Raw genomic sequence first — 20,766 nt, forward strand, 5'->3', positions numbered from 1 at the left:
GCTACACTTCCTCCCCCAATGATCGTCTCCCCACTGCAAATTTGAGACTGAACAAGTAATGTGCAGGTTGTTTTTAACTCAGGAGAGCACATGCTGACTTCAAAAAAAGAGAGATTAAGACTTCTACTTTTTTCTTCTTAATATCTTTCACTCTGCTGTTTTACAGAATGGTTCTTAATCCGTGGCCAGTAACCTCGACACCATTGACAGGGAAAGATTGTGACGGCAGCCTGCACAGCACACTACATTCTTCACTCATTTGTCTTGCTGGCTGCAACTTGTAGGTTCTTCACACAGTATCTGGGATGGGATGAACACACGTCAAAGAATAGGTGCAGTCCCACAGTAAAACCGAGGCATTAAAGAACACCTGAACTGTCCCTTGCCAGCACTGGAATTTGAAACCAGAAAACCTTTCCCATGGCCCCAGCGAACCAAACTGGTTTACCCACTTGGATTCAGTGTTATCAGGTGTGTGTAAATTACACAGAGTTGTGTGAGGTGTTGCGCAGGCACTTCAGTACTGTGCTGCTTTGCTGATGGGAAACACCGTAAACCGGGCACGGAAGGCAGGGCAGCAGCCTCCGCAGCCCGCCGGACACCAGCCAGCCCAGCACCGCGCGGGCTGCGCCTTTCCCGAGGACGGGAGGCCGGGTCCCGCCGCGCCTGGGTGCGATGCTGACACGGCACCGCGATGCGAGCCAGTGAGCAGCCGCTTCGCGACAGGTCTGAGCCGTGCTACCGGCACCTCCGCCGCGCCGGGCCATATCGGCGGGCCAGAAGGCCACCTTTGAGGGCGGGCGGGCAGTGAGGGGCGGGCTGGGCCACGCGGGGTGATGGGAACCGCACCGGTGGCAAGAAGGTCGGTGCTGCAAGTCGCGTGGCACCGCTGGGGGCTCACGATCATCGCCACCCTACGCCCCGAAGTGGCTGGCGAACATGGCGGCTACTGGGGGAGACCCCGCTGCCCCCTCCCCGGGCGGCTCCGGAGTCAGACGTGGCCGGTGGGTGAGGGGGCGGGAAGGGCAGCTCACCCCGCCTCCCCGCCCCGCCCATTCCCCGAGCCCCGCCCTCCTCGCGCTCGTGGCGGCCCCTCCCTCCGGCTCCTAGGCGGGGAGGTGCGTGGGCCGCACGCGACCTCGCGGCATCACGTGCAGCCAACCGCCGCGGCCGCCGGCGCTCGCGCGAGACCCCTCCCCAGGTGGGCGGGGGTAGCGGCGGGAGGAGGGAACCCCCCTCCGGAGGCGGGCGGCTCGCGCACACCTCCGCGGCGGCGGGAGAGGCGGCGGAGCCCCGCCCCCGGGGGCGGGGCCGGCCGGGCCGGCGGGCTGCTGGCACCTCCTCCCCTCCCCTCCCCTCCCCCTCCCCGCCGTCCCCTCAGTAACTTGGCTGCCTTTTATCGGGCGAGCGGCGAGGCGGAGAGTTTATTGGTGCCGGAGCTGCGGCGCGGTCGGGGTGGGGAGCGCGTGCGGCAGAGGGCGGGGGGCCCGGCTGGGCCGGCCCGGGACGATGCTGCGGCTGGTGTCGCTGAAGTTGGGGCGGCTGTACCGCTACGTGAAGCTGGCGGTGCTGGGCAGCCTGGCGGCGGCGCTGGTGCTGAACACGCACTCGCTCCTGGCCTCGCTGCAGCGCAACGAGCTGTCGGAGCGGCGCTTCCTGCAGCTCAATAAGTGCCCGGCCTGCTGGGGCACCAGCTGGTGCCGCAAGTTCCTCAACGGGCAGCTGCGGCTGGAGAGCTGGGGCCGGCTGCGCCTCTTCGACTTCTTCAATGTCAAGAACGTCTACTTCGCGCGGTACGGGGAGCCCCGCGAGGGCAGTCGCCGTGTCGTCCTCAAGCGCCTGGGCTCCGCGCAGGAGCTTGCCGACATCGACACCAAGATCTGCCGCCGCGCCACCGGCAGGGGCCGCTGCGACCTCCTCCAGGCCCTGCACGCCACCGAGTTCGCCAGCCTCAACGGCGACGTGCGGCTCCTCACCCCCGACGCCGTGGAGGGCTGGTCGGACCTGGTGCACTGCCCCTCGCAGCGCCTGCTCGACCGCCTGGTCCGCCGCTACGCCGAGACCAAGGACTCGGGCAGCTTCCTGCTGCGCAACCTGAAGGACTCGGAGCGCATGCAGCTCCTCATTACCCTCGCCTTTAACCCCGAGCCGCTGGTCCTGCAGGTAAGCGAGCCCGACGGCACCGGCGGCGCGCGGGTGGGCCCCTGCCTGCTCTCCTTGGTGCTGCACAGACGCCCCCGCCTGCCACAGGCGGGTCGGGCCCCGCGGGCTCCTTGCTGGCAGGCCCGCTGCCGCCGAGCGTTCTCCTTGGGCCCTTCACCGTGGCCGGGGTGTCGTTTGGCGGCGCGCCGCGCGCAGGCAGCTGTGCCTGTGGGCAAGGGAGTGGGGCTCCCGGGAAGCTGACCTCAGGCAGCGGCGGAACGCTGGGGCCCTCCTCTTTTCCCTCATAGTGACTTATGTAAAGGTATCAGGTGGGCAGGCTGAGGAGAGGGTCTCTGGTTCCCACTCTGGGAAAGAGCCGTTTCATTGTCTCACGGAGTCTCGTAGTCTTTCTCTATTTCCTTCTTATAGTTTTCACGATTTGTCTTCCTTCACGGTACTACTGTGCCCCAAGGCATTAACTCCATCCTTCTTGATTTTCTGATCTAGGCAGGGAGCTTGTCTGCTTGGCAGCTAACGGTGAAAGCAAGCAGCTATCCTGCAGGAAGCAAGGCGGGGTGGCATGCTGAAAGGCAGATAGATGCTTTCTGGTGGGTTTATCTGCTGCTTACAGTCAAGTGTGTGGCTTTAATCGTATGGCGTCTCCAGTAATACATATACTCCTAGGCAGCTATGGGAATCGGTGATTAGCTTCTTAGGGTCTAGTTTAGTAGATAGTGGGTATAAACATTAATGTTGTTGAACTTTCCCTGTCAAAAACTGACTCATGCTCTGTCGTGTTCTTGCGGGAACTAAATATAATTTTTGTTTTCCTCTTGGTAAAAATTAGGAATAGCTGTTTCATATCCTGAAAATGGAGTGAAAAATACATTAACAGTATTCTCTTTCAGTAGTTCCACGTTTTATATTCATTAATTGGGAGGCCTGGTTATGTTCACAGGCCAGAAATTTGTGCTTTAATGTTGCATACATTTGTAGGTGAAAAATTTGTAGAAAGCTGTTTTATTCTGTGGCACCGCTCAGTTGCTTCTGTTTCGTATCTGTTTACGTGGGGAGCTTTGTATTTCGCTTATTCACACTGCTGAGGGAACTCCAAGTATGCCTCTAATGTGTAAGTTTTGACTTGGACTTGTTTTGACTAAGTACTGAACTGTCCTTGCCTTTGTCTGATGCTTGATAAAAAGGGTATTTGCAGATTTGAAAGCGTCACTGCATGATTACTGTTGAAAACATCTGCTGTTTCTCTAGTGAGAGGCCAAGAAATATCTAATGCTCAAAAAGCAGTGCTGCAGGCTTTGCCCTACAGCAGGTTCTCCTACTGACTAATTTCTAGAAAACACATTTATGAACTCCACTTAATTAAAAACATTTTTTTAAGTAGAATGCCTTTTGGTCTCTCCATGTACAGCTCTTAGGTTTGTTTTCAGAATAAGTTTACAGTTTGCTTCTGACTGGACTTAGGGCAGAGTGTGTCTTCCATTTTGCCATGAAGTTGCTCCTAAGCACAGTGAAGAAGGAAACTCCACTTGAGAAAATCAAAACTGTTTTGCTTTGCTGAGTATATTTTGAAGTTCTTTGAGAATCAATTTGTTTTGGCTGCATTTCATGCAGCTTACAGTTTTGAACACTGGTTCCAACGTACTGAGCATAGCCTTAGGTGGCCAGAAAAGAGCTCTGTATGTTTCTTCATAATTTGTAGGGCCAATTTATTATGTGGCACAATTGCAGCATTTACTTTCATGGGCTGAATCAAAGGCAGTGGCCAGCATGGGTTAATTTAAGAGCCTTGATTCCTGTCAGCTTCTTGATAAGCTGTGTACGAGCCCTGAGGCTGTCAAACAGATCTGTTGAAGAGATGAAAATACATGGACATGAACTTAACAAGCACTTTGCTTGCTGTTTGTCATAGGGAAGGTGCTGCTGAGAGCAAAGCAGGTCAAACTGGTGGCAAGTGAGGCAGCCTTTACCTTTACTTTCCAGAGTGTAGTGAAGTTGTCTGTCACTTCTTGTCAGATGAGAAGTGTTTTGCAGAGTTTTTAAAATTTTTGTGAATGAGCATATCCTGGAAAATATTTTTGGGCAACTTCAGGTCAGGTTTGTATGTCAAAATGCTCTTAATGTGTTCTCCAGAAAAGTATTCATCAACTTTGGTAATGGGCACTGTAAGTTCGAATACCTTCCCTCAGTTGGAAATCAAGTATCTTAAATACACAAATCTGAAGGAACTCTTCTCCTTTGCATAATCTGTTACATACCACTCTATTCTCAGGCTTTACTTGACAAACACATCAGGAATAGATAATTATGTGTTATGCCACTATTGCAACAGCAAGATGCAAGGCATCTTTTACAAGAGGCAAAGTTATTTTCCAGAATTGATAACTGACTGCTGAGAAGTTTGCTTATAAGTAAGATATATAAAATGTCTTATGGTATAGCTTCTGCAGTATTGAGGGCAGATACTGGCATGGGAGTGAGACTTGTAAGCTTGTTTTAAAAATCATCTGCTTCCAGGAAAGGAACCCTGCATGACATCATGTAAAGAATGAGTTTTTATTTTTAAATAAAATAAAGTAGAATTTCAGTGCATTTAAGTGATGCTGTCTGGTTGTCACTGGAAGGCACAAAGCGAAGTATTGGTAGTTTTTTGCCTCGAGCCTTTCATGAAACACTACTGTGACTGTTTAAATCACTGTCATGAATAACAGTTTTGGTTTAGAAGTTGAGATAACTTCTAAACTCTTCAGTGTTCCATACATGAAGTTCTGTGTTGGTTAATTAAATTATAGGAGCAGTGAAATGTAAATAGGCACTGAATTTAAAGCTTGATCTTTGATTTTTTTAATAGAAAATTCACTGCAATCATCTACTAGAGAGTGTGAGTTGTGGATTACAAGAATTTTTAGTAGATTGAGATTTTAGCTGGAAATCTATTTGGAGTATGGATTATTCTTAAAGTGGTGTTGTTTACAAACTTCATATTGTCACAACTGACTTGCAGCATTTGCTGTAGGAAGTTTTCAGGTGGTGGTTTAACCTATAGCATGGTAATACTTTTGTTACAAGTTTCTGAACAGTAGTAAACCAGCACAGTTTTGTATAGATTACTTACTGTAATTCTAACTCAGTATTTGTATTTTTTATAGCTTTCTTGTTAACCTTTATCCACATTTGTTGAAACAGTTGCATACGTGTACTCAGTGAAGAATTCAGCCGCTTTTGCCATTTTACTTCATGGAGCAAATGAAAGAACAGCTGACTTACTATTCTGTACAGTTTACATCTTTTTCTGGGTATTAAAAAATTATTTTTACTTATGTAGAATCTCACTAAATTAGTCAGTAATTAAGTTTTCTCCTTTTTTATCTGAATTCACATTTGAATTAAACAACCTATTTGTGAGGGTTGAGGAAAAAATTGTTCAACTGGAAATGTAAATGTCTAAGATTTAACTTCTGATAGGTCTGGGTTTTTCCTTCCCTTTTCTAGTAGTCCTTTTTCTGCAATAAAGGCAAATACTTTTTAGTAGAATAAATTCTGATCTATAATGAAAATTTGCTACATTTTTTATAGAAAGATTTATGCTTGTATTTTATATAAACATGAACAGGTTGTTCAGGTAAAAGCAAGAAAAATTCTTGCTGATATTCTCTTCAACTCATTTAATGGAAAACAGTATTTTAAATAGGAATCACCTGGAAGATAGGTTCTGTGCATCGTATGTAATTCCTGATTGAATATGATGACTATGTGCATCAGACACTTGCAAGTATAGGTTGGCCAAAGTTGCCTTGTGAAGAGATAGCAAAATTTTAAAAATAAATTGAATTACAGACTTAGTGCAATTTGAATATTCACTTCTTGCAGAATTCATAGAACCACCATGGGTGTAAGCAAATTTATCCTTACCCTATGACTTCTTATAAACCATCCTCCTTCTAGTTTCTCTTTTAAAAATGAGTGTAGTGGAAAAACTGTCAGTTTTTTTAACCATGATGTACACTCAAATAAAGAATGATATTCAACTTCATGAAGTAACATCGTTAATTTTTATCTTCACTGGCAAATAGAAACATAAACTTAACCATTACAGAACCAAAAATATTGTTAATTTCAGTAGAGACTAAGGTAGTTGTTCATTCTTTGATTCTCACACAAATTCCACCCTCTCCCTCCCCCCCCCCAATTCCTAACAAGTTCTTTTTCCCCAAACCAAGGCAGTTCAACAGAAAGATTTGGGGAAATGGTTAAGCTTTCTCTATACATGCCTCCTATTTTCCATAGAGCTCCTGCACTAATCTCTTACCAGCCTCCAGATTTCCTTAGAGCCCCTGTGGCTCTTAACAGTTTTTGAGCTGCTGTTGTGCCACTGTAGCTACCATGCTGAGAGCCATGGTATGCAGCCATGTGTTGTCCAACACATGAAGGCCTGTGTCAAAGTTTTAAATTTTGTGCTTAAACACAAAAAATCCTGAAACTGTTCAAAACAAGCAAAGACCAAAGCAGGCCAAAGTGAAGATTCCTACTTCTGGGGGTTGGGGAAACTACAGTGTAACTCATGATGGCTGAAGTAAGAAACTGTTTCTAGGTAAGAAAAGCCTGGGTTTTTTGGTGAAGTGGTTGTATTCCTTCTAAGATCTAACGTTTAGCTAAAAAGACAGTTTACATCTTTCCTAGAAAAACTGAAACAGAAGTTCTATAAATTGTGGCAGAAGTGCATCTAGAGCTGGTTGCAATATGCAGTCTTGCCTTTGTGTTGGCTGTTGCATTGGTGTATGGCGCTGACAGATGCATTATTAAAATGACAGTGCATTTGCTTTGTTATCCAAGTATTGCAGTTTAACCCCAGCCAGTGACTAAGCACTACACAGCTGCTTGGGGGTGGGGGAGAGAATTCGAAGAATAAAAATGAGAAAACTTGTGGGCTGAGATAAAAAGGCAGTTTAATAGGTAAAGTAAAAGCTGCGCACACAAGCAAAGGAAAACAAGGAATTCATTCACCACTTCCCGTTGGCAGACCATCTCCAGGAGTAATGATTACTTGGGAAGGATCTCCACATGTAATGATTACTTGGGAAGACAAATGCCATCACTTAAAAAATGGGTTTAGAGTTTCTTCTTCCCCCAGCTTTTATTTGCTGAACATGATGCCGTATGGTTTGGAATATCCCTTGGGTCAGTTTGGGTCAGCCGTCCCAGCTGTGTCTTCCCCAGTCTACTCACTGATGGGGTGGTGGGATGAGCAGAATAGGCCTTGGCTATGTGTAAGCACTAGTCAACAGTAACAAGAACATCTATGAACTACTAACACTGTTTCAAGCATAAATCTAAAACACAGCCCCATACCAGCTAGTATGAAGAAAATTAGCTTTATCTCAGCTAAAACCAGCACACAAAGCAAAACTGAAGTTTGCACACAAACTTTATTATTAAAATAAAAGTAATTACAATGCTTGCAGGTAATGTGTGTGTTGGGTTTTTTTTTTTTTTTCAAACTACAGAAGGTGTCTATGAATTATATTCAGAGTGCATTAAAGCAGCTTAGTCTCAAGATGTAGCTTTTAACAACCTGTTTAAAACAGAGCTTCTTCAAAAATGGTGAATGTTTGCATCTTGTATGTAAATTACAAGTCTTAAAGACTTTTTGTTTTTCTGACTCTAAGAAAAATTCAAATACCTATATGGAAAGTAGCAGTATTTCTGCATTTTTTCAAATAAATTGTGTGAATCGTTGCTCTTCCTTCAGATATGTATTTAGCTTTCTAAATAGTTAAGCTTAATGACTTTATTTTTCTCACAACTTCTGATCATCATTATTCCTTGTGGGGAAAAAAAACCCAAACCAAAACAAACCCAACAGCTGTATCTCTATTCCTAGTATAATTACTCTGCATGAACAGTCTGTTGCCACATAACCGAAAATTCTTCTGGTTTCTCTTCATGTCATCCTTGGGGTTTCTGTTTGGTTTTGTTATGGGAAGAACAATAATTGACATCTGGTAAACATATATTAAAACATAAACTGTGATCTCTTTGAAACAATTCCTTGCACTGAATTCACTCAAAGTAGCAATTTAGCTAAATGTTTTACGGAATTACTTTGCCGATATACACATAACTCAGTCTGAAGTAAATGGCAAACTTCTTTTGCCTGAGATTTTTTTTTTTTTTTTTTTAAAATCATACACAGTGTTCTAGTCATAGGTTATTTTCTGTACTTCTAAATACATTGGTAAGATGCATCCAGTTTTAATACTTGGTGCCTTTTAAATTTTCTTAATTACTCAATTTGGTGTTCCTGATACACAATTCCTATGCTAAAAACCAAACAGTGGATTTAAGACAGTTATCTGTACTACGTGGTATGTCATCTAGTGGACTTGAATTATTTAAGTCCTGGCTCATATAAATACTGTCATTTTGACATACTGAGTAGAACTTAATGTGTAGTATTTTAACATGTTCAGTACTTTCCTCTGATCTTTATGAAGAAGTTAAAACCTAGTTTGAGATCAGTTTTTGCTAGTCATGTTATCTCCAGTTGCTTTGAGGCTTTTTGATTGTCTGTAATTTTGTATATGATTTAATTTTAAAGATTCACTGTATTCTGCTCCATATGATTATAAATCGGGATTTTCTGCCTCCTCAAATTGCTTGCATGCAGTTGAACTATTTTTTTGTTTGAAAGCTATTTTTTTCTTTTTGCAGTAAGCAAACCATGCTTAAGGAATGTGTCTACAAATGCTACTTTATGGGTAAATGTTTTTTTTTCTGTTTCTTTTCAAGTCCTTAACTTATTTTTTTTTTTTTTTCACGAATCAGTTGACACCTGTAGAAAAGATAATTCACAAAGCAATGGATTTGGCTTTTGGATGTTAAAGTGGCTTCAGTCTTTCTTGAATCCTGTTTTAAATGGTTGTAAGTATTGTGGAGAAAGGGGGTGAATTTGTTGTCTGTCCCTAAATTTCCATTGTTTACTTTTTTAAAAAGAAAGAATATTTTGTTGAATTAAAATTGAGTAACATTGTATAACAAAAATATTCCACTGATTTGATCATACTGAAAAATGAAGAGTTACTTTTTTTGCAGTGACATTTGAGTGTACGTATTAGGCCAGAACTGGCTTGTACTTGTCATCTTACCATATTTAATAATCTTGCTCACATGATCAAAATTATTTTCATTCTTCTTTCTGGTGAACTTTCCTAGAGTGAAGACATGTCAGTAAAGTATAAGGAGTGTCTAGAAATGCTTGAAGTTACTGTGGGGTATGTATTATGATGAATGACTGTTGTAATTTGGAAGATCCTGAGAAATCACTGTACAGACTTAAACAGAAATCCTCCTGATAAATTGTAACTCTGTGCAGTTTTCAGTAACGCAGAAAAAATATGTTAGACCACATTCCAAACCTTGAAATACCAGTGTTGTCCTTTTTTTTCTGGTATATCTGATATAGAGGGGGAGCTGTGTTTTACTTCCCTGAATTAAGTAATTGAGGCTTTGTTTTAGTCTCTTTAATTTTGCAAATTAACTTTCTGAGATAAGAGTAGGCCATCTCTACCAGGAGTTCTTTATAGTGAAATATTCCAGGCTCCTAACAGATACTGTAAATTTAATCTGAATATGAACTACAGACTAATATGAACAGGTAAAAACTAATACAATATTAAATTTTACTATAGTTCTGGTGTTTAATCATTATTTAATAATTTGTTTGGAGAAATGGCATACCTCTGCTAACATTCTAAAATACAACTTTTACAGTTTAAGCGTTCAACTTAATAATTGAGCAACTTCAAATTCTGAGTATTTAGAGTGGTCTGTGTATTTTTGTCCTACAATATGTCAGTCAAGCCTGGTATGTTCCACTTGTTGGCATGAATTGTATGTAGTAACTGATTGAAATGTAATAAAACTGAACAAAAGCCAAGTAAATGAAAGCAACCTAGTTTCAGTGGGAACACTAATATTTGGAATGTTCGATGAAATCCACTGGGTGTGTAGGATATATATATATATATATGTGCTTAACTTCTGTGGGATGTCAAATGATTTGACATATAGTTGAGAATGAAATTGTTTTCATTATTCTCACTAGCATTCACAAATATGTTTGAATATATATCTTCTAGAATACAGGTCATTCCTGACATAAGAAGGCAGCTGCATTTAGACTGTGCTCTTCAACTTTCTTTGAGCTGAAACCTTGCTTTGTAAAATCTGCTTTCTAGCTTTTAGTGGTTCTAGAGCTTCACTTAACTTGCCTTGGTGACTAATACCAGTGTTAGTTCTGTTTACACTGCAGAATCAACAGTACTCTCTGAGAGAGAACTAATTTTTTTCCATTTGAGGAAGAGGATATTATTTAAATTCTACTTGCCATGCCAGTTTGTACCTGGGCAAACGCAGCTTAGTAGGATGATTTAAGTGAAGAAGGTGTCAAAAAGAGTTTAATTTTGCCATGAAGGTATTCAGATTCATAAGGAGTAGGAAGTCCCTACTGTTTTATGTATGTCTTTTAATTTTATCACATTTAAGGTATAGCTCTTTGTTGTTTTCTTTAGATGGAACTCACTTGATACAAAAATTGGTAGTGACATATAGCATCATCTAGAATAGTTTTGAAAATGCAAAGCACATTGTTTTTATTGATACATTGGAACAGTAGCTTAAAGTTGTCAGTTGTAAACTGGTTTGGCTTTTTTTGGACTTGATTATTAGGATGAATTATATGCTTGACCATGATAAACCAATATTATTTTAAGTGTTTAATTCAAAGGGGAATTGTGTTATTGCAGACTACAATAGGCTTTATCAGCTTCAAGCTGGTGAGTTTTCACTGTGTGATCTAATTCACAGCTCTGAACATTTGAAACCAATGGCAGATTTATATATCTTCTCATGTTTAAACAGATGTGAGGACAGCAAATGCACTGATAGCGTGTTTTATGCTTCTGTGAAATGATAAATTCATCCTATTAATTCTCAATATTTATTTTTAAACTACAGTGTTTTTATTGTTGTGTTTTGTTTGTTAAGACATAAATGTACCATTATCCTTTCCGGAACAAACTGTTCTTTGTCCCTTTGACAGGGTTTGCTTAGGTTTTTAAGCCTCGCTTAGATATCTTGTAACTTTGCTAATTAGGGCAAAAGAAAGATTTTTTTTGATGTATGTGTCACTGGGAGTGGAGGTAGCAGAGGTTTTTGTTACATTAACTGTTTTCATTCTTTCTGTTAGAAACTTACATGTATTTCAAGAAAGGTAACTAAGGCCACAATGGGTGAAGTTTTGAGCAACCTGATGTACTGGAAGGTGTCCCTGCCCATGGCACCTGGCTGCAGCTAGATCATCTTTAAGGTTCCTTCCAACCCAGCCCATTCTATGATAACAACTGTAATGAGAAAAAACTTGAATTTCATATGCATTACTGTATTTTAAAACACATTTCAGGGCTTGATTATTTGTGGTTTCTGTGGCATTTGTGTGTATATTCACAGATAAAATGTGAGTGGGTGTATCGGGGTTGCAGATTCTTTTGTCAGATAGCTGGTTCTGGTTTTGAAGAAAAGCTTAATTTTTATCTTGTCAAGTGCACATTTTAAAGTCTTGAAATAGCATATTCAAGTACAGAATTATCTTGTTATATATACTAATAGTAATTTGAGAATTAAAATCTAAAATAATGTTATGCATTACTACAAATAAATCTGAGATTTTTCGCAGCTATCTACTAAGCCTTTTTTTATAATTGAGACTTGTTCATGGAAAACAAGTTCAATGACCATCTAAATTTGTATCATGTCTTACTTGCTTTCAAAAGTCACTTAATGAAGAAAAATTAAAAATCCTCATGTTGTTAGCTGCAGTTTCATCTAGAAGGATGTTTTTGGAATAGAATAGTACAGAAAGATACAGATCTCTGCTTGCAAAGACAACAGATCAATTAATATTCTTGTTAAATTCACTGAGTGAGTATAAAACTGCTCAATGAGGAACTTGTACATTTTTTTTCCCTCTTCTTTGGCTACTGACTTGGGTAATGAAGTGTAGATGTGGCTGTTACATGCCAGTTGGAAGGGAGCCAGAACAGAGATGTTTGTACATGTGCAGATGTTGGCAGGATTCCCTGCACTCCTGTTGTCAGAAGATCTTTTTGTTGCCACAGAGTTATAAATATCTGTGTTAACAGTAGGGCATGCAGATACTTTACTAGTAGTTTGGGGGATGTTCACTTCTTAATAAACTAAACTGCTCTTAGGATTTCTTATGTGCAGTGAAATTCAGTGTACTGAATGCAGGAAGACAGTAGATGTATTTTGACAATCAGTGTACCATTGTGGCTAATGCTGTACTTTCAAAATCGGTTTAATCCATTACATAAATCCCTGGTGCTGCTGGAGAGGAGGGGGTCCTTTCTTCAGCACCTGGCTATTTAGGCCTTGTGCTTTCCTTTTGTCAGTACTAGAATGATTAGGTCATGTGATGAGCTGGATCAGGCCACTGATAGAACCAAACAGTGGCCTAGCAAGTACCAGCTGCACTGCATTCCTAATCACATGGAGGGGATTGAAATGGGTGTGCTGGATGGGTTGGGAGGGATGAACACCTTTGCTTACAAATTTAGCATGGAATTTGCCAGGTTCAGCTGTTTGTTGTTGAAGTTTTATTTGGGAAGGGAAGCAAAAGCATAAGCAGAGCAGTACTGAAATACAAGAAAAGAGAGGATTGAAAAAGAAAAGTAGTGGGGTAGTCCAGAGTCATATAAAAATATTTAGGCATCATTGCTGTAGCAATTGAATTGACTATATTGCATTAAATGCTGACAAAATGCAGCAATACAAGAATGTTGTGCACAGTTGGTGGAATTGGTTAAACCAATTTATTGGTTTTATTTATAAAAAAATGTAATCAGGTAAATTTTCTCCAATTTGAGATAGAAATTTAGGTTTCTAAGGTATGGATAAAGGAAATTTGTGTGGGTACAGGACATATAGGTACACACATTTTGACTTCCCCAATACTAAGATGTATACTGGTAGGCAGTATTTTGAATTTTCCTATATGCCACTGGATCGTACTCACTGGAGTAGTTCTCAGGAGGTTATACCTCAGCACCAACTCATGCTTGCTCCATTTTGAGTGAAATAATATGTTCCTTTGTAAATAACTCATTTGATGAACAACAGCCACTTGTGTATTGGTTTGTTTGGATCCAGAACTGAATACAATACTGATAAATGTGCATGAAATTTCTTTTTGGTGATTGTCATGTTTTAAGCCCAGCCGGCAACCCAGAACTACGCAGCCACTCGCTCACTCCCCCGCTTCCTCCTCCAGCTGCCGGAGGGATGGGGAGGAGAATCGAAAGAATGTAGCTCCCACAGGTTGAGATAAGAACAGTTCAGTAACTAAGGTATAACACAAACCACTGCTGCTACCACCAGTAATAATAATGATAAGGGAAATAACACGGGGAGAAAATACAACTGCTCACCACCCGCCGACCCATACTCAGCCCAACCTGAGCAGTGATCTGTCCCTTCCGGGTAACTGCCCCCAGTTTATATACTGGGCATGACGTGCTGTGATATGGAATACCTCTTTGACTGGTTTGGGTCAGCTGTCCTGTCTGTGTTTCCTCCCGGCTTCCTCTCCTCCCTGGCAGAGCATGAGACTCAGAAAGTCCTTGGTCAGGGTAAACATTACTGAGGAACAGCTAAACCCATCAGTGTTATCAGCGCTGTTCTCAGGCTGAAAGTCAAAAACAGCACTGCACCAGCTACCAAGAAGGAGAAAAATGACTGCTACTGCTGAACCCAGGACAGTTGTTTATTGATGCCACAGGCATGATTTTTCTCAAGATTGGTCTATCTGTAGAATAAGTAAGGAACACTGAATTAGCACACACTTCATTCATTGGAAGATAATTTTGCTAGCCACACAACAAGCGAAAAAAAAAACCCTTCCAATTTCTTAACAGTTGAATGTATCTCTTGACTTGTCTTGAACTAGTGGATAGTTGACCATACTTACCACCTTCATAAATTGCCCTGAAGCCTATAGATAAAAATATCTTTATTGCATTGTAGATTTGGTTGGTGAGAGAGATTTAGTTCTGCTCAGTTACCTGGTGTCGCAGCTTGAAAGCATTGTACTGGTCTCAAAGCTATCAAATTAGTTCTGTGTCATCCTCTGGATTTTTCATGACCAGATTAATCTGTGCCGGTTGATCAGGTGTTCAAAATAGAGTAGAAGTCCAGACACATAGGCACCCCAAAAACTTTGAACCTCTTCTGTTATTTTTATGGGTCTGATGTCCTTTTCACTGACCGAGAAAGGTTGAAAATTTCTTTATAGTGATAAACATGGTTATTTCCCCTGAAATTGTCTTCTACACATACCATGTTAGAGGCTGGCTTAATGGTGTTTGCCACAAAGATAGCAAACCATGTCAAAAATGTATATCAATTATGAGATGAATTTCTTCACATGTACTATATAGACAGGATTTGCTATGTAGAAACTTTGAAGAGTCCTTGAAAATTCCATAGAAGACATCTTAAGGCAGAATAGTCTGGAAAGGATGCTGTTTCCAGTAGGATCCAATTATCAAATAGTATTAACACATAAGTGGGCATTTTTACTGTCTCAAAATTATATTTAAAATATTAAATAATTTTAAAACTGTAGATGACCAAATTGGAATGTTCTTAAGTGATCTAAGCAAGGACTGCTGGAAGCTAGGTATAAGTTAACCTGGTACTCAGCCTTCATTTTCAATATGGGCTCAATTAAGGCCTCCATGACATTTTATTAAATGCTTTAATTATATCAAACAAAAAGTGTTTTAATGACTGTTAAGTCATGCCCATTCAACAAAAGCCATTTAAACGTGAAAGTGGGTATTTTTCATTCTGCAAATGAGAAAGCTCATCTTGATGACAATAGCTAAATAACAATGAACAGCATGTCCTAACATCATAAGGTGTGTAGTCAGAATGGAATCCAATCAGCTGGGAAAAATGGGAAGGGGTGTGTGTGTGTGTGTGTGTTGGTGAGAAGGTGTCAGTTTTTAAAGTTTTTCCTTAGGTTTTTAAGAGTTGGTTTTAACTAAAAATATCAGATGCAAAATTATCTTAGTGGGAAGTGTACTTACATTAGTACAACAGATGTGTATAAAACACTAATAGACAAAGATACTTGATGGAATTGTGTATGTATAAAAAAAAAAAAAAAGGAAGAAAAAAGTAGTGTATGGAAAGCTGTATATGGGTTGTATATTATTTCAGGTTATCCAGCTCTTCCCTTTTCATAGTCCAGCAGGGCCTGTTGCTCACATAAATGTGTTTTTGTGTTGTGTTTTCTTTCCTTTCAAAGCTTAGACGTATACGGAGATGTAATGTTGACGGATATTTACAGGTGTCTTTTCTAAATATTATTCATCACCCTTTTAAATCTAAGCTGGTTTGTATTAATGAAAATTAAAAAAAAATCTTTTTATATACAGAGTTTTCCATCTGATGAGGGTTGGCCATTCGCAAAGTACTTAGGAGCATGTGGAAGAATGGTGGCTGTCAATTACGTTGGAGAAGAACTGTGGAGTTACTTTAATGCACCATGGGAGAAACGAGTGGATCTGGCCTGGCAGTTAATGGAAATAGCTGAGCAGCTAACAAATAACGACTTTGAATTTGCGCTCTACCTCCTTGATGTCAGCTTTGACAACTTTGCAGTTGGACCAAGAGATGGGAAAGTTATCATTGTAGATGCAGAAAATGTTCTGGTAGCAGACAAAAGGTTAATCAGACAGAGTAAGTGTTGTCTTTTTCTCCCTTCCTCTCTCTCCATATCTCTTCTCTCTTCTTTCTCTGTAAGCACAATATTTAAAGTGTGTGTAGCTTCTAAACAGAAGTTTGGCTGGCTTTACAACTAGACTACTAATTAACAAACAAATTAGCTTTCTTCTGCAATTAGATCACTAATTAACTTGACCAATTTGTCAATTTTACAAAGTGTTGAGTTTACCTGAACTTGATTTACACTTTTAACCTCTGCAGTTTTAAGTGGAGAGGTGGGAGTGGGAGGAGGGAGTTTGGATGTTGGATGGGTTTGTACAGATGGGTGAACAGAGAGGCACAGGGGCTGGCTGACTGTCTTGTCTGCCTTTGCTGAAAGAGTTTACTTTTGTCTTTTCCAGACGTCTGTAAGGACAGAAGTCTTGGCATTCTGTTTTCTGTGAATGATCAGACAGTCTTACTGCTCGATTTGCCTTAGTTACATAGCCTGCCTCTGGTTCAGTTGTTCAGATTGGTGCTCTGTAATAACGGAACTGAAGGAATGGGTAATTTTAGTGCTGTTTCCAGGTGGGAGTAGTGAAAATTCATTCATCTTTCTGTCAGCTGTAAAAGCTCAAAGTACTGGCAGCAGGAGAGATGTTTGACAAAGCAGCATTACATAGGTTCATATTTCTTTATAAGGAAAACTTTGCAGACCTAAGGGCTAGAGACACTGAACATGAAGCCCTAGGTTCTGCAGAAATTCATAGCAATAGGCCAAGTGTTTCCAGTTTGCTTTGCATAATTGGATTATTTTTTTTTTCAGCTTTGCAAATAGACTTCATCTGCTGTGCTGCTGAATTAACTTTTAAGACTATTTTCTATCCACACACATCTCTGTGAGGACATGTGTTGTATGGGTCTTTTTTGTTTGTTGGTTTGATTATGGGTTTTTGTTGTTTTGGTGTTTTGTTTTTCATTTTTTTGTGTTGTGTTTTTTTTTAAATTAGATTTAATATATGCTCTCAAGGAGCTTAGATTAAAGTTGTCTGAGCCTACTGAGAAAACCTTTTCATATGTTGAATATCCAGTACATTTACTTTAGCACTTAATGGGCCACACAAATAAATATTATTTCTTTTTCTTTTTTCTCTACCCTCTTAAAATAATATTACTGAAGAGTTTGACTTCTGGAGCATGTCTGAATTGCTCAGTCACAAAGATGACCAAATGAACTCTGAGAAAATTGAGGTATACTCACCTGGCCTAAGCAAAATGCTGAAAGTGTCATGCTTAATCTGTTGTCTGAAGTTCTCAGACTAATTTTGCTGCATGATTTGTAATCTAACAATCAAGAACACTGGAAGCAAATGAGGACACACAATAAAGTTCTGTCTTTATGTAAAGTTGACATTTAGTACTGATTTAATTAATATTCTGTGAAGTTTCATTAAACAGTCTCAGTCTAGAGTGATTAATATGCCTGTTCAGATATTTGATTGGGTATATTTATCCAACTGCACTGTACAGTAGTATCTAGTTGTACTCTGTGAGGATATCATATTTGAGTTTGCTGAAGTTCTTTTTTCCCATTCTCCTTGTTGCTGGCTTTTTTTACGTTTTGAGTTTGCTGTTCATTGTACAAATTTTACATCCTGTTTTTTATAGTTTTAGCACTCATTCTTCAGTAGTTTTTTTTTTTCCTAGACTAGCTTGCAGTGCCCCATAAGTAAGTAGACTAGTAGCAGCTCAGAGACTACCAAACGAATTTTAATATGTACATCACAGTGCTAAAAGAGATCTGCAAAATGATGAGACTCCATGATAAGGACCTTTTCTCAAAGCTGGCAGTAATCTAGAAACTTAAGATGAAAGTTTTCTAACAAAAAAAAATCTCACACTTAGTAACCTTATTATCTTGTTGTTATTATTGTAGAAGATATTTTCTGTAAATCAGGGTTTAAGTTAAGGAATTCTTTGTGATAAGGGCACTATTTACATCTTCAAATTTTGATAACTTTGTATATATAAGGTAGAGTTTAATATGTGCCTAAGTGCCATTTGTTTTATGGATATTTTTCTTTTTTTGTCAAAGATTATATTTAATGCATCTGCTGTTTTATATGCACTTCTTAGTTACAAAAATGTCTAAAGTAAGAGATTGGAAGGTCATGTTTTAGAAGTTTATGGCAATTTGCAATGGCTGGTTTTGTTCTTTGATAAACCAGTTGTGTTACTTCCCAGGGCAACTGGAGAAACCAGAACTATGTTGCTAAAATAAATCATGTTGCTTGTTTGTTTTTCTCTTGACTTCAGCTGTGGATCATTCTCTTGTACTTGTTCCTGCTACATTTTTTTCCTCTGGGTATGTGTGTGAATGTAGATTTCATGTGTTCAGTGTTCTGTTTTTTCTGCTTCCCTCTCTTTGCTATTTGTTTTACTGTCTTTTTTTTTTCTTTCCCTTATTTTTGTATCTCCAGGGCTGTTTTAGCAGAAGAGTATATCAAGCTGTCAGATGAATTCTTAAACTAGAACATTTAAGAGTGCATCTAAACAAAGTTGGTTTATAATTTAAATACAACCAGTTTGCTGTGTATTGAGTTTCTGATTGTATTCAAACACACATGTGCTCTCTTCTCTGCTCTCTCATATTTTTATTTTTACTGTCTCCTTATACTTCACAGATAAACCTGAAAACTGGGATGTATGGTATGAAAGCAAATTTGATGACTGTGATAAAGAAGCTTGTCTGTCCTTCTCAAAAGAGATTCTTTGTGCTCGTGTCACTGTGGACCACAATTATTATGCTATTTGTCAGAACCTTTTATCAAGACATGCCACGTGGCGTGGCACTTCTGGAGGACTACTTCATGACCCACCAGCTGAAATTGCCAAAGATGGCCGACTTGAGGCCTTGTTGGATGAGTGTGCCAACCCAAAGAAGCGATATGGTAGATTCCAAGCTGCAAAAGAACTGCGAGAATACCTTGCACAATTGAGTAACAATGTGAGGTAGTCCACAGTGAAATTTTTTTGCAACACTGGCTAAAACACTATTGCAAAGACACATAGAAAATGAAGTTTTGAACTTATGTATTAAAAAGAGAACATAAAACCCCCCTAGTTTATCAGTTTTATAAATACCATAAAATAATAAATTTATGGTGTTGTAATGTTCCTTTGCAAACAGACAAGGTACTTAGTGAATTAAAACTTGAGCTACTATTGACTCCCCTCCCTAACTATTTAAAAGGGAGTAGGTCATTAAAGACTGTGATAGCTTAATTGACAGCTTGTGTGTCAAAGGGTACTTTACATAAAACTGCATTAGTGTCACAGTTTTGTGAAGCTGATGTTCTTACTTGGAAAGTCAAGTTAGACTCCTGGCCTGTTTTAAAGGCCTTTTTCCTGACATCATTGTCTCATTTTTGTGTTTGTTTAAACACCTTGAAGTGGCATTTACATCCAGGTAAATCTAGCTGTCTACATTCTTTCAAATTTAACAGGCTTTCATGATAATGGTGTGCAGTACATTCCTACTGTCAGTGCAGGATTCCTATGTTTACTGTCTAATTTTAGGGGGGGTTACACTGTATTTTACTATGCTTAGACGTTGTGTATGTTGTTTTTTTTTTAAGAGTGACATAAACTCAGATGTCATTTGAACTACATTCATTTTATGTCTTTTGTAGTCCAGCCATTGGAAATATCACTTAATGTAATTATTGTACAAAACATTTACCCTTCATGCCAGTATATACACCATTGTTTAGCAGGAAATCATGGGATGAGCAAACTCTTGCTTTTAACAGAGAGAACTTAAGAATTTGAGAGAGCCTACAATGAAAATATCTGTATTAATTTAAAAGTAAGAATTAACTAGGCCAGTGTAGTTATGCATAAACCAAAGAAAATGGTTTTATTAGTTTCTAAACAGTAAAAGAAACGCTATACCATAGTGAAGCTAATAATTCTGAAGATTCAAATTTCAGTGATCCTTGGTTATTCTGTGAAGAACTTCTGAAACTATGGAAGAAGTTGGAAGAAGCTGGAAGAAAACCTTAATTTGAATAATAATGTCTAGAAAGTTAGAAGTTGGTTTTGCATTATTCCCAATTCTGTTGAATTCAAGTGTAATGGAGTTTACTGAATATTCATTTTTTGGTTTACCGGCTAAATTGATTAAGCTGTATTCACTCTAGACACCTTTTCTTGAACTCAGTTTGACTATTCCTAGTGCAGTCAAAATGGACTTGTTGAGGTTTGTGTAAATACCGAGTTCTCATAAAATTACAGTTTTGATAAAACCTCAGTGCTGCAAGAACTCACTTCAAAGCTTGTTTGTTTTTTATTCTTTTTTTGACAACTACTATAATGCTTCATTTTCCTGAAGTCTTAATCATAAAAAGATACTTGCAAGACATGTGTGCATATTACTTCTTGTAATGGTAATGAAGGAAAGACCAGGTTGGACAAAGCCTTGGGTGAGATGGTTTAGTGTGAGGTGTCCCTCCCCATGGCAGGGGGGTTGGAACTAGATGATGTTAAGGTCCTTTCCAACCCTAACTATTCTATGATTCTATTCTGTGAAAGTAGTATATCTTAAATGTGTGTATAAACCAATACTTTGTACAAGCTAAAAATAATCTGAGCAAGGTAGTATGTTCTACTTTCAAGAGCAAAGCTTAATATGCCTCTCACACTGCATCAAAAGACTGACGGAAACTGTTGCTTTACCAGATTACTGCAAAGTGCAAGGTGAGGAAAACGGCAAACTCACTCTCTGGCCATTCTTCTTCAAAGCTCAAAAAATAGAGCTGTATA

The 20,766-nt window shown here is 39.7% G+C and overlaps 1 protein-coding gene across 1 annotated transcript; it reads left to right on the plus strand.

Annotated features, from left to right (window-relative positions):
- Window positions 1–1,367: 1,367 nt before the first annotated feature.
- DIPK2A (divergent protein kinase domain 2A) lies at window positions 1,368–20,398 on the plus strand. Its single transcript, XM_061365292.1, has 3 exons — window positions 1,368–2,163; window positions 15,675–15,978; window positions 18,627–20,398. The coding sequence occupies exons 1-3, from the start codon at window positions 1,510–1,512 to the stop codon at window positions 18,956–18,958; spliced, it is 1,290 nt and encodes a 429-aa protein (XP_061221276.1). The 5' UTR covers window positions 1,368–1,509; the 3' UTR covers window positions 18,959–20,398.
- The last annotated feature ends 368 nt before the right edge of the window (window positions 20,399–20,766 follow it).

This window comes from Neopsephotus bourkii, unplaced genomic scaffold (genome assembly GCF_033783945.1).
Source record: "Neopsephotus bourkii isolate Nb327-2 ecotype Australia unplaced genomic scaffold, CSIRO-AGI_Nbou_v1 NB_1279, whole genome shotgun sequence".
NCBI classification, from domain to species: domain Eukaryota; kingdom Metazoa; phylum Chordata; class Aves; order Psittaciformes; family Psittacidae; genus Neopsephotus; species Neopsephotus bourkii.